The sequence below is a fragment of the Portunus trituberculatus genome, chromosome 41, assembly GCF_017591435.1.
Source record: "Portunus trituberculatus isolate SZX2019 chromosome 41, ASM1759143v1, whole genome shotgun sequence".
Taxonomy (NCBI): Eukaryota; Metazoa; Arthropoda; class Malacostraca; order Decapoda; family Portunidae; genus Portunus; species Portunus trituberculatus.
In genome coordinates this window covers 6,280,707-6,295,837 of record NC_059295.1, presented here as the reverse complement: position 1 = coordinate 6,295,837, position 15,131 = coordinate 6,280,707, and the positions used below count along the sequence as shown (strand labels likewise).

At 40.8% G+C, this 15,131-nt stretch overlaps 1 protein-coding gene across 4 annotated transcripts in view; it reads right to left on the bottom strand.

The window, feature by feature from the left end:
• LOC123516785 (GATOR complex protein WDR24-like) overlaps nucleotides 1-15,131 on the bottom strand; it is a 334,605-nt gene that overhangs the window by 66,584 nt on the left and 252,890 nt on the right. For all 4 annotated transcript variants that reach the window (XR_006678279.1, XM_045276440.1, XM_045276441.1 and 1 more), the window contains 2 exons: nucleotides 7,255-7,466; nucleotides 6,382-6,581 (listed from right to left, as the gene is read on the bottom strand). Coding sequence is in view for 3 of the 4 variants with exons in the window: in XM_045276440.1 (XP_045132375.1) it covers nucleotides 6,382-6,581; nucleotides 7,255-7,466 (412 nt within the window). In the remaining variant the exon portion in view is untranslated. The remainder of the gene's footprint in view (nucleotides 1-6,381; nucleotides 6,582-7,254; nucleotides 7,467-15,131) is intronic.

The following is a 15,131-nucleotide window of genomic DNA, read 5'->3' as shown; positions in this document are numbered from 1 at the left end:
CTCGAGCAGCAAGCTTACAACAACTTAGTGACAGTGTCCGGCCTCACCAACCACGTCACATTTCAGACCCACGAAAGAGGAGGCCTGCTCGACCCAGTATTATCAGACCTCCCGGAAGAAAGAATATTGTGTCAGCAGCTGAATAAAGTGGGTAGTTCGGACCACCACGCCTTACTGATGAAGATCCAGCTGCATGTGGCGAGGGAAAAAGCTGCACCTCGAACCATCTGGCTATGGGAGCAAGCCAGCTGGCGTGACATGAGGGGCACACTGACAGCCACAGACTGGCAGACGGTGCTCACGGGAGACGCGGAGGAGATGACTCACGCTCTCACCTTAATCCTGGCCACACTACAGGATCGCCACGTCCCTCACCGCACATACCTTGCCAAGGCCACAAACCCCCAATGGTTTGGCTTCCACTGTCAGATAGCTGCCAAAGCCAAGTATGCAGCATGGAGATACAAGCAGCGTCCGTCACAACACAATCTCGCCATGCACCGAGCTGCTTGTAAGAGAATGACTGACACCTCCAAGTGGGCGAGGAAACACTGGGAGCAAGACCTCAGGAGAAAGCTCACAGGCCCAGGAGTTGGAGATAAGACGTGGTGGACACTGGTCAAGGAGAGGCCGGGTGTGATGCGGCAGGAGAGCGTGCCCCCCCTCACCAGGCAGGACGGAACCACTGCCTCAAGCAGCGATGACAAGGCTGCAATCCTGGCAAAATTATTTGCAGAAAAAATGCAGGTTGAGAGCCCCACACGCCCCCCTCCAGTGCTACCCCGGGAGACAGCGCACACCATCACCTCAATACCCATCACCACGGAGCTGGTGGAAAAAGCACTCGGGCAACTGGACGCAGGGAAAGCCACGGGCCCAGATGGAATCAGCCCCCGGGTGCTGAAACAATGTGCCAGGGAACTGTCAGTGCCTCTTGCTGCTATTTTTTCTGCCTGCCTGGCAGAGAAAAAGTGGCCAGCATCCTGGAAGGAGGCATACGTGGTCCCTGTGCATAAAAAAGGGTCCAAGTCTGATCCAAGGCACTACCGACCCATCTCCCTGCTGTCTGTGATGGGTAAGGTGTTCGAGAAACTGGTGGCGGCCATCATATGGCAGCACCTGGATGAACACCAGCTTCTCTCACCCCACCAGTTCAGGTTCCGGCCAGGTCGATCTACTTCCGATCTCCTTCTCCTACTCTCTCAGGAATGGCAGGACACCCTTGACGAAGGCCTGGACACGCTCGTAGTGGCCCTTGATATCGCGGGGGCTTATGACCGAGTGTGGCATGCGGGTCTTCTGACTAAGCTCCAAGCCAAGGCCATCGACAGCAGTCTCCTGAAGCTACTCGAGGATTACCTCCAAGGAAGGACGCTTCAAACCGTCGTCAATGGGCAAACCTCATCACCCACCAATATAGGAGCATCAGTTCCACAGGGCTCAGTGCTTGGCCAAGTCCTGTGGAATGTGTATATAGATGATCTCCTGCGCCAGCTTCCTGCAGTCAAGGCTTACGCCGACGACTGCACAATCTCCCTCTCCTACTGCCGCCAGGACAGCCAGCGCGCCGTGGCCAACATCAACCGCCAGCTGAAGGCAGCAGAAGAGTGGGGGAAGGTGTGGCAAGTCACCTTCGCGCCGGACAAGACACACGCTATGGTCATCTCACGATCCCCTGCCGCCTCTCAGGCCGTGGAAGGACAACTATAGTTTGAGGGCGAGCAGCTGCCTCTCCAGGAACACATCAAGATCCTGGGAGTCACCATGGATCGTGAGCTGCGCTACGACACCCACATCATGTCTGTAGCCCGCCAGACCTCTCAGCGTGTGTCAGCCCTGCGCAGGATGGCTGGCAGTCTAGACTCGCGAGGCATCCTCACTCTCTACAGGGCATAAATCTGTCCCTGTATGGAGTACGATGCCTTGACATGGATGTCCAACGCCCATACCCACACCAGCCGGCTCGACGCGATACAGAGGCGCGCTCTCCATCTATTGGGGGAAGACGAGGAGAGCGTGGCAAGTATCACGTCACTGGAGCACCGGAGGGACGTGGCAACCTTGACGGTGTGCCACAGAGCTCAAGTGCTGCATACACCTCACCTCTCCCGCCTCAGCCTGCCGCCACACCCACCCGGGAGAAATACGAGGCAAGCAGCGGATGGGGACCAGCAGGTACTGGTGCCTCTCTCCCGCTCCTCATAACACCAGCGAACATTCAGAGCCAGGGCAGCGCACCTGTGGAATCAGTTCACGGTGGCCACGCCTGCTGAGGTAGCGGGACTATCAAGTCAGCAGACAAAAGTGGCCGCCAATGTCTGAGAAGCGCTCTCCTGCCCGGCTAGTGCTGTGAAGTGTAGTGCAGTGAGTGAGGTGTCAAAACAATGTACTAACGAGAAAAAGACGTTTAGAATAGTTCCTTGCCAACACAAGGAGCTTTATGTCTAAATCTCTTTCTGTACCTAATTTATTGTAAAATTTATAAGTGTAAGATAATGTTTAAATAAAAAAAAAAAAAAAAAAAAAAAATATATATATATATATATATATATATATATATATATATATATATATATATATATATATATATATATAGAGAGAGAGAGAGAGAGAGAGAGAGAGAGAGAGAGAGAGAGAGAGAGAGATGGAACAGTCTATGCCATTGGGTAATTTTAGACATAAGGCGGGACGCATGTAGCTTATCTTTTGTGATTGGTGGAGACAAGGATGGTGGGAGGAGCACTAGGATTTCAAGGAGAGCATATGGCATGTGTAGTTGGTATCCAACACACTATACGGGACAACTGAACTGAAGAAAGCTCAGAAAAGAAATATGATGTCTACATAGGCGTCACCGTATTTGCTGCTGGGGCTTCATGATGCCCACATAGGCATCACCGTAGTGAAAGCGTTAAAAGGAAATACATTGAGATGGATGGAAATTTTTTTGAGGTGGAGAGAAATAAGGACAGTAGTCAAAGATATGAAGTATAAGTGGAGAGCAGTAGAAAGCGGAGTGCCACAGGGGTAAGTATTGGCACCAATACTTTTTCTCATTTATATAAATGACATGCCAGAAGGAGTGAAGAGCTACATAAATCTGTTTGTGGACGATGCAAAACTGTACAGAGTTATGTGGACAAAAGCCATGTCATGGAAATGGGAAAAAGTGAAAGACGACCAGTGGGAATCTATAAGATGGGAGATGGAGTAGAACTGAAGAAAGTAAAAAAGGAAAAGGATTTGGGAGTGACGATGGAAAAAAATAATCAACCAGCAAGCCATGTTGATAGAATTTTCAGAGAGACATATAATTTGCTAAGGAATATTGGAATAGCATTTCACTACATGGACAAAGAAATAATGAAGAAATTGATAAGTACTATAATAAGACCTAGATTGGAATATGCAAGAGTAATGTGGACCCCTCACAAAAAGAAACACATAAGGAAGCTGGAGAGACTACAAAAAATGGTTACAAGAATGGTCCCAGAACTTGAAGGGACGACATATGAGGAGAGACTAAAGGCTAGGGATCTTCCAACATTGGAGCAGAGAAGGGAGAGAGGGGATCTCATACAAGTTTATAAATTGATAAACGGAATGGACCAAGTGAACAATGAGTATCTGATCCTGAGAGAAGAATGTGCCAGTCAAAGCACAAGATCGCATAGTAAGAAGCTGAGGAAGGGAAGATGTGTAAGAGATATTAAAAAGTGTAGTTTCCCGCAAAGATGTGTTGAGACGTGGAACAGTTTGAATGAAGAAGTAATGTCTGCAACGAGTGTGCATAGTTTTAAAGTAAGATTGGATAAGTGTAGATATGGAGATGGGGCCACACGAGCATAAAGCCCAGGCCCTGTAAAACTACAACTAGGTAAATACAACTAGGTAAATACATGAGCATGATGATATGTTTGTGAATGTTTTAAGAATTTTAGAGGAAGTGGTTAAGAAAAACTTTGAGGTGGTTATTGCAGGTGATTTTAATTGTCAAGTGAACTGGGAAATGATGACGCCCAATGGAGGTGAAAACTCCTGGAGCAATAACCTTTTAAATTGGTAAACAGAAAACTTGTTGACTCAATGGGTTGATTGTGATACTCGATTTAGAGGAAGTGATTCACCATCAAGGCTTGATTTAATGCTTACCAAAGATATGGACAATATTATAAATTTGCAATGTGAAAGTCCCTTGGGTAAAAGTGACCTGTGTTAATGGCGTTTGATGTATTAAGTGAGAAAGAGACTGTAAATGAGGAGTATAAAGTAAAAAGACTTAGATATGCTAGAGCTGATTTCAGGAAATTGAGAAAATTCTTTGCTGAGGTGGATTGGAGTGATTTTGAGAAGGCTGAGGATGTTCAAGATAAATGGAATGAAGTTTAAAATTTACAATGTTATGGTTGGGAGTTTTGTACCTAGAGGAGGACCTGGAGCCAAGAAAGGGAAAGTATGGTTTAATGCTAAATGCGTAAAGGCCAAAAATGACAAGTTTAACGCTTGGAATAAATGGAGGAAGCATAAAACTGAAAACAGATGGGATGAATATATTAAAGTTAGAAATGAATATGTCAAGACAATAAATAAGTCTGGAGAGAAAGAAACATGAGAGCAATATAATTGACAAGTGCATAGATGAACCTAAGGTTTTTTTTAGACACATAAATAGTAGGATGAAACAGAGAGAAGGGATAACTAGGCTTAAAGTTGAAGACACAGTTTATGAGGAAGCGCGAGATATGGCAGAAGTGATGAATAAACGTTTTAGTTCTGTCTTCATTGAGGAAAGAGAGTTCAATCCTGATGGTGAAATTATTAGATGTGACCCATTAAGTACTATCTCCATGACATGATGAAATTCTTAAAATGTTAAAGGAGCGTGATGTAAATAAATCAATGAGACTAGATTGAGTGTCAAACTGAATTTCGTAGGAATGTAGAGAACAACTAGCTGGAAAAATTCATAGTTTGGTGGTAACATCCTTAACGGAAGGTTTAGTGCCTAAGGATTGGAAAAAAGCAAATATCACACCAATATTTAAAGGAGGTGGTAAAGAAAATCCTTTAAACTATAGACCAGTGTCATTGACCAGTGTGGTGGGGAAGTTGTGCGAGAGATTGGTTAAAAAGAGATGGATGGAGCATTTGGACGGACAAACTATAATAACAAACTGTCAATTTGGTTTTAGAAAAGGTAGGTTATGCTCCACAAATTTACTATCACTTTACTCAAGAATGATTGATGTCATTCAAGAAAGAGATGGATGGGTGGATGCAGTATATCTTGACTTGAAAAAAGCATTTGATAAGGTACCACATCGAAGATTATTATGGAAGAAAAAGAAGTATGGAGGCATTAGTGGAAGATTACTTGAGTGGATGAAGGATTACCTTAATGACAGAGAAATGAGAACAATAATATGCGACCAGTGTTCATCATGGCTTAAGATAACTAGTGGTGTCCCACAGGGATCTGTGTTGGGACCACTAATGTTTCTTATCTATGTTGATGACTTGAGTGAAGTTGAAAAATTATATAAACCTGTTTGCAGATGATGCAAAATTGATGAGAAAAGTCGAAAATGTGAATGACTGTTTAATGCTGCAAAGTGATTTAGACAAGAATAGTAATTGGAGTAGGACATGGCAAATGGCGTTTAACTTGAATAAGTGTAAGGTAATGGAGTTTGGTAAGAGTGAAAAGAGAATACGATACGACTATAATATGAATGGTGTCAAATTGGAGATATTGAAAGAGGAAATGGATTTGTGAGTGACTGTTACAGATGACTTGACTCTAGACAAACATATAAATAGTATTGTTAATGGTATGATGAATTTATTAAAGAGGGTGAGAGTGGCCTTTTCTTACCTTGATCAAAGGATGATTAAAAGGATGTTGATTTCTGTGATATGACCGAAATTGGAATATGTGACGGTTGTGTGGTCTCATAAAAAGAAAAATATTATGAAGTTGGAAAGAGTGCAGAGAGCAGTTACAAAGATGGTTTCAAATTTATGAAAGAAAAATTGAGGAAACTGGACATTACTACATTGGAAGAGAGAAGGAAAAGAGGAGATTTGATACATGTTTATAGAATGGTTAATGGTATGAAGGATGTGGGTAAAGAGAACTTTTTACTATTGGACACATGTAGTACAAGAGGACATGGTTTAAAGTTGAAAAAAGATTTTTGTAGAAGAGATGTCAAGAAGTTTAGTTTTCCTCATAGAGTTGTGAACAACTGGAATGAATTTGATGAGGAGGTTGTAATGGCTGGGACTGTGCATACTTTTAAGGAAAAATTTGATACATGAGTTTACTCCCTTACTGTAAATCACAACTAGGTAAATACAACTAGGTAGATACACACAAACCTTGAGCCTGTCTCCAAGAACAATGATACAGGTGACAGACATCTGCACATCTCCTTGACTGGCATAATGATACAGCATTTCCACCACCAACTGGCCACAGTCCCAAGCTGGCATCTTCACTCCTCTCATCACATTCAGCAGGGATGGAGCTTCTACCACATACCCTGACACTCCACCACCTCTCCCACTTTCTCCTCTACCTACAAGTAATGGAAGATAAGGTTTATCTATGTATGCATCTATATATGCACAAATCTAAATATATCAATAAGGATTTTAGAAATCAAATGAAATTGTTATCTCTTTATAATTGAGATACACATAATGTAATCATCACAAGTATCCATTTTCACTATTTGATTTCAACCCCATTTGTACCTAAAACAAAACAAAAAATTATAAAACATGTATGTCATCTAGTTACCTTAATCTTATTATTCTTTTAAACATGTGTAATACTGGAATGATAGGTGCTATATGTAGACAATTCAGGTTACTTAACCTCCCTAATAGTGATTCAAACAGGCAATTTTTTACCTGGTTCTTCAGCTAAAACTAAACAACAGATTTCTGCATGATTGTAGACTCTCAGCAGGAACATGTACCTTCTAACTTTTGATATTCAGCTTTTTTCTTTTGCCTGTATCTTTCAAAACTTTCTGTTACACCCAACTAGCAAACACAAATATTTATTCTCCATCAGATAGTGCTCAACACTTCTGACCTTTCCATCCACACATTTAGCCTTACAATACTAAAAATATATTTTTAAAGCCATGTTCTTTCAATGATCAACTCTCACTAAATGTCTAAACCTTTCTCCATTTTCATAACTGTATTCCCATTATTGCTAATACAGAAGCTAATACATACCACTGTCCTGCATCTCCCCAGATAAACACTTGGAAGAGAACTCCTGAGGTGGCATAGCTGAACGAGTAAGGATGTCATGGCGTGGCTCAAAGGCCTCATTGGGCAGAGTCCAGTCTTGGCTGGTGTCAGTGTTGTTAAGATGTTCATAATCAAAAGGGATCTGGCTGATTTCACCATCCCCAAAGAAGAAGTCCTGGTTGATGGTGAGACCACTGAAAAAAATCAAAACTTTTGTAAAAACTTGTCATAATTATTAGGTAAAATAAAAAAATGAAAATTAGGTTCAGTATTAAAATGTACCTCTGAATCTAGAATAGCTTGTAGAAATTAGAGTGATGTGCTGCATGATTTTTCCCTATACATAGAAAAAAACTTTTTAAATTGTTCAGTGCCAAATAATTGAGATCTTCCTACACAGGTGGATGAGGCAACTCATCCACAAACTAAATTTTTGTTTAGTATTGGTGCAAATGAGTAGAATTAACCCCTTCCCAGCAGCAGGACAGATGAGTGAACTACCAAATAAAAAATTATCTATATATAGATGCTACCGACTTTCACCCATACATCTATGTATAGTTTCCTTGTAAATGGGTACTCCCAATTGACATCTATATAGTATAGATGCCACAAAACTGAACAAATAGTTGAATCTATATATAGACTGTGCCGCAAAACTGAGCTAGTGACATCTATATATACACTCTGCCGCAAAACTGAACAAACAATTGAATCTATATGTAAGTATTGTTTGTGTTTGATTGGTGATAACGTAGGTCAGTACATTTGTATGAATGTTTTAGTTACTCACATATAGGACTTGCGGTCTGGATGTAATTCACTTCCACTTTTCTTCGTATTTTTTCACAGTATACTTGTTTTGTACCTATTCATTTTTAGGCAACCTTGCTGGAGTGTGGTACAGTTCTTTCTCTTTTAACATGATAGGCTAATAATAAAAAAAAGTGTAAATAATGCAAAAAATTTCCAGAATTAGCTTATGTGCGTAGCACATCCACCATCAACAATGCACAAGCAGTGACTGGCCTTGAGAGCCATGTTGATCGGTGTTTGGGTATTTGAGATGCCAAATAATTATTTATTTTCTAAATTTTTTTACTTGTAAGGAATTGTCTATATACAGACCATGGTACAACTTAGTGCACGAAAATAAGAATAAGCATCTATTTAGACACAATCTGACAAAAAAGTCCCATTTTCAAAACCTCTATATATAGATCCTCTGCTGGGAAGGAGTTGAATAGAGAGATAGGTGTATTAGCATCATATTTTGTTATTAATGTGCATTTTTGTCAAATTTTACAATGTTTCATTAATGCAGTGATGGAAGATTGGCAAGGACCCAAAGAGAAGTAGATCACCTTTATCTATACACAATATATAAGGCTAATAGTGTGATACATACTCTAAAGAGACAAAGAAGTATTTTAGTGAAGTGCCATTATATCTAACACAGTTTCATAATAAATTCATAAACTAGCAGATGGTAAAAAAACCTAATCAACTACCAATTTAAGGATTATTACTTTGCAATTCTCAGTTCTTTCTATCATTTTAATGTTTGCAGGTAAAACAGTGTTGATCTGGCACTGCAACAAGTCTGGGTATATAAACAAACTTGATTATATAAAGAACAGTACAAACCTGACATGAATTTGCATAATACATGTAGATACATACATCTTATAAAATACATACAGTTGACAGTCACAAATCTGGTAATCAATATTCTAAAAACATCAGTTTTCTGGCATGACTGTAGGAGTGCCTTTTAAAATTTATCAAGTTAGTGTAACATTGTATTCTGGAGGCACCATTTTTGTTCTGATGGCGCTGTACTAATAAATCATGTTTATGGTCCAGCTTGCAACAGCCCACAGGCATTTCTTTTTATTCAGTCAGTCATTTGTTACTGTATAACTCCATTATGGATTCAGCAAAGAAAAGAAAAGATGTTATATGCAAGTGTGCATTTTTTATTACAGAGAAAGTGAAAGTGGTAAAAAATTTCATTTTCTTTTCATTTAGAGTTTTTTTTCTCTTAAAGAACTACAGTGGTACTTCGACATACAATCGCCCTAACATACAATTTATTTTATATACAACGAAAAATTTTATATAATTTACGCCTTGAAATATGATATTTTTAAGATACGATCAGCCATCAGTAGATGATCATGGGTCCCAAAAGTAAAAGTTTGGCAACAAACTCACAAAATAGCCTGTATTCAAATATTGATTTCACTTAGAAATTCAATAAACGAGTGAGTACAAATGGTTTTCTGCCCACAACCAACTCTTACTCTTTGCAATGCAAAAAATCGGGCCTTGCGTCCGATCGGGTTCAGCGGCCTTGGCTAGAGCGAGAGAAAACGGGCCTCTTGTATCCCCCCCTCTCTCTCTCTCTCTCTCTCCTGCTGTCGCCTGTTCTGATACCACTCTCATTCAAAAGTTGTCTCCCCGTGACATGGTGAGAGACCTATAGAGGGGTATAGAAGTAATACTCACGGGAGAGGTGGTGGAATCAGACACAGTGACGTAGAGCATATGTTTACTCCTGCCCACAAGCAACTCTTCCTCTTTGCATTGCAAAAAACCAGAAGTCTCTAGATGTTATGGTTACCAAAATATCACAGGTTGAATGAGGTAGTGTCATTGGTTTATGTGGCCTTGTGTCCGATCGGGTTGAGCAGCCTTGGCTAGAGCAAGAGAAAACGGGCCCCTTGTATTCTCTCTCTCTCTCTCTCCTGTCGCCTGTTCTGATACCACTCTCATTCAAAAGTTGTCTCCCTGTAACATGGAGAGAAACCCAAGGTATAGAAGTAATGCGCGCGGGAGAGGTGCCGGAATCAGACACAATGAAATCACTGTCGATCGGTCCTACCATTTATCGTTGGTGACACAGTGACAGAGAGCATATGTTTACTCCTGATGAGTGCTGCCAGCTCACAAGCAAAGAAAACGGGAAGAAAATAACCAAAATATAGCCGTAAAAAGCCTAAACGTCTATCAACGTGCCCCGTGCCTTGCGTGATGACCGTCTATCGATGTGTCCTGAGTTTTGCTTGTTAAGTTGTTATTTTGAGCAATATAGTTAATTTTTATCATGCATACAATAAACATTGTATTTATCTTATATTAATCCTTGTATGACGGGGTAATTATAAATTAATCATTCCCATCTGCGGGTAAAATGGTAAACTTAAAAAAAATCACGAGATAGTTTTACTCACGAAAATACGTTTCTCTTTCAAATTCTGAATACATTGATGTACTTTGCAGCTTGCTACAATCTCTGACAGCAAAGTTATTGCTTATCAAATATTCCTCCTTATAGCCACAACGTAACCCGCTGTGGAGAAACAACCCTCAGTGTGATAACAGCGCGCCAATTCTCTCTCTCTCTCTCTCTGCGCATATCTTTTGGGTGAAGAAATTGTACTTCCAATGAGCGAGAGAGAGAGAGAGAGAGAGAGAGAGAGAGAATTTGTCAGCTTGTTTTGACTCTAGGCCTTTCCCTACTCTCCTAATCTCTCTCTCTCTCTCTCTCTCTCTCTCTCTCTCTCTCTCTCTCTCTCTCTCTACCTCTCCACATCCCTTACCTCACTCTTTCTGCACACTTGGCATGATATCTGTTTGTCTCAGTCACTATAAGATTTAGCAAATCATTATCTATTTGTGCCATAAAATAGTCACAATCATGTTGTACAGGGTGGGGCGCGGATACTTCCCAATTTGAGAATGAAATAAAAACCTGTTCACACTTCACAATTCTTTATTCTTCTTTTATGCCTTTCATACAACATGGGAGATTTACTTTACCACTGTTTTAAAGACAATATCTTTTAAATGTCCACCTCCATTGTCAATACACTGATTAAAATGATTTCGGAAGCTTTGTTCTACTCTCTTCAGCATGTTGAGTGGTATATTGGCTATTTCAGTTCGGATGGTGTTCTGTAGGTCTTCCAGGGTCTATGGATGGTTGTTATAAACCAGGGATTTGAGATATCCCCATAGGAAATAATCACTGGGGGCTAAATCAGGTGAGCACACAGGCCAGTTTAAGTCTCCTCTCAGGGAAATCAGTCGGTCGGGAAAAGCTTCTCTCAGGAATCCCACTGAAATGCGTGCAGTGTGGGCTGTGGCCCCATTTTGCTGGAACCACACGTTGTCATTATCCAGGTCCATATTAATGAGAGCAGGCATAAAAAACTCCCTGAGCATTGTCACATAGCGCTCTGAAGTCACTGTTACGGCACCACCGTTTTCTTGGAAAAAGTAAGGGCCAATGATGCCTACTCTTGACACTGCACACCATACCGTGACATGATCCGAATGAAGGGGTCTCTCGTGAAGTTCTCTGGGATTGGTTTCACACCAGTATCTCATATTTTGCTTGTTCACACAGCCACTAAGGTGAAAATGTGCCTCATCTGAGAAGAACACAAGTGCACCGTTGGGTAAGGTGTCAACCAGCTGCTCACATGATGTTTGTCGGGTTACATAATCACGTTCTGTCACTTATTGGACCAAAACCATTTTGTATGGGTGAAGATGGAGTTCATCGTGGAGAATTCAACGAAGAGAACGTGTTGACATGCCAAGAGCAGCTGAATGTGTCCGAGTGGAACGCCTGGGGGACTGCAGCATAGACTGGCGGACCCGTTCCACATTCTCAGGTGTTCTAACGGCCTTTGTTGGGCCTCTTCTTCTTTTGGAAACATTCCCCGTTTCTCTGAAGGCATCCACACACAATGAAATTGATTTGTAATCAGGAACACGGCCTCGAGGAGGAATTCCAAAGTGACATCTGAAGGCACGCTTCACTGCAATGACAGAACGGCCGTTAGAGAAATACGTCTCGACAGCAAAAGCGCGCTCCTCCCTTGACCACTGCATATTTCCAACTGACACGGGTGTGAACACAAACCTTCAACCCACCCCCTCCCTGCTAGCCCCTCCCCACTCTACCACAACTAGTGTTGCCATAAACATACGCATTTCAAATCGGGAAGTTTCCGTGCCCCACCCTGTACTTCTGGAAATTCATCAGTAATTCCAACACGCCCTCCAGTAAATAAAGGCATGGTTGGACTAAAGTCCACACCATCAGTCCACTGAAAATTACCTTCATGTGCAACAGCACCTCCTTCTCTGCTACTCCCACGTGATCCTCTTCTTCTTACACGTGAGGCACGCCTTCGTGTACATGGCGCACGAGCTCTAACGCATCCTCCTGAGGTAGATGGACGCTCTGAAATTTCTTCTTCTGTGCCATAACTACTGTCTTCACTTTCTTCAGTCTCCACATAATCACTGTCTTCACTTTCATCAGTCTCCAGATAATCATTGTCTTCACTTTCACTAAAATCTACATCACTCCCAAATGACATGTATATATCACTATCCATCTTGTTGTTGTGATATCTCCTCCATGCAAAGGGGACATTCCACCCGCAGTGTCATGGGGGTTGCCAGATGTCTCCTCCAAAATGGAAAGATGTGAGCCTAGACCGGGATGAAATAGCAAAACTGGCAACTCAGCTCGTGGGCAGTGTTGCCTGATACATACACTCTCCCTCTGACTTGAGTAAAAAATAGGAAGTTTAAAGAAGTGGCGCAAAAAATCATGATTACATGAACGATCACCGCCACACAAAATATACTGATGCGATCGTACATGAACGATCACCGCCGCACAAGGGTTAAATCTATATTTGGTTGGTATTTAAAGCATGTTATATATTTTTTTTTTTTTTGGTGCAGGGTAAATTCATATCTCAAGAACGAATTAATTGTATTCTCATTAATTTCTATGGGAAAAGTTGATTTGATATACAACTTTTTTTATATACAACGATTGTTACGGAACAAATTAAAATCGTATGTTGAAGTACCACTGTATACAGTTAGTCCATTTATGTTAAGTACGTACATACAGTATATTCAGGTTTGAACTCCCAAATCTGCCAACTTCCACACATGAAGCTTGTTGGACCACAGAAAATTCTGGACTACAGGTGGTTCTTAAAATAATGCAAAACTGTATTTGACACACTGTCATAGCTAATGATGTTGGTCATAAAAGGCAAAGTGGCACTTTTTAGACATAAGTCAACTGTGGCTAGCTATAAGTGCTAAAACATGGTTCACCTGTAGTGTCAGGGATAATAATATTAGTTCTTTAGTTATCAAAGTCATAGCGTAAGCACAGCAACACAAGTGATCACGAGACATACGTACATACATACATATATACATACAGAATGCATCTCAGAGGAAGGGAGAGTAGCCAGCTCATGAAATAAAAGCATTAGAATTTAATTTACTTGCTTTGTAATGAGAAGTTTAACAAATTTTTCACTCCATTAAGATGGAGAACTGAGCTGTTCAGGAAAGTATCTTTCAGTAATGTAAATTTCCTTAGTAATGGCATCAAAATCACTTTTAGTCACTCTACACCAATCCCAGTGTGGCAACTGACAAATGCTTGGGGGGGGGGGAGGAAGCAAGGCCCACTAGGGGGCCTTGAGCGTGGGAGAGATCACTGGGGTGCTTTCTCACAGTACCCTCCCGTCCTTCACCCAAGCAAGTCAGTACTCCCCGCTCTCGTAAAAATTTAACGTAACTTTTATATGAAATAGTGGTTATAGTCATATAATTTAATTACATATACAGTACCCTCCCATCCTTCACCTGAGCAGATAGAGACGACTACTCTCTCTCTCCCAGTGTGTCCACGTGTGTGTGTGTGGTATATTTTTGATAGGAGATTTTGTAGGAATAGAGGAAAGCGAAATTATTAATTCCTGGCAGTGTAGGGTGAAGCGAAGGGGGTGGATCATCACCCACCATGGTATGTCCTACCACCCCCTTTTTCTTCTCATGTGTAACTAAGTTCCCAAAGACAATGTTAAGTGTGTATGTTTGAGGAAGTGACACCATGTGGTACACTTCTCTCCGTTAATGATACATTGCGGCCTCAAAGACGAGTAAGTGTTTTCTTGTTTCTTTCCGTGAGCTAGGAAGCCGTGTGTGCCGCCACCACTCAATTGCGAAGCTGTGAAATTAATGATGTTGTGTAATTTCTTTTTTCTGCATTGTAATATTGTAGTGAGTGAGTGTATCCTCTCTCCGGTGAGCTGGACTGTAAATGAACGAACATGATTGTGGGAGAGAAGTTAATTTAATATCATTCCATTTATTTGCTGTAAAGTGTATGAATTTGTTCAGAGGTAATTTTTTTCAAAATTTAAATCCAGTGCCTTGATCACAGCTACCACTACCACTTGTCAAAATAAATATAAAATATCTTCATACTCTTTCCTTTATTCATAGTAAGTATTCATTGTATAAGTATTTATTTAATTAGTTATTCTTTTAGTTTTTTTTTTTCCCGCACTGCAAACCCTGTTTTAGAGTTACCTCTGACTGTCAGTCCATTGGAACACTTGTCAGTATCATAATAGCATGGCTGTATACACCATAACATGATCCCCAAATGCTTTTAATAATTCTAAAAACAAGTATCAGTAACAATAAGTAAATAATATCCTTCTTTAAAGCAATAAAGTAATATTATAAATAACTTCCAGGAGTAGTGTAATCAGTTTTCCCAAATTCAAATTAACAAACCTTGCCTTGAGAGACCAGCATGTGTCAGGCTGTTGGCTGTAATCTTCTGTACAGGTAGTCAATTTCTGTTAAATAAATACAACATATACATAAACACTCAACCTTCATTTATCCAGACCTCATTTACCAGGATTTTTGTTTATCCAGACGGTGTCCAGATACTATTTTAATAAATTGAGTCCAGACAGCCAACAAATTAATTCAAACAACATGCACTT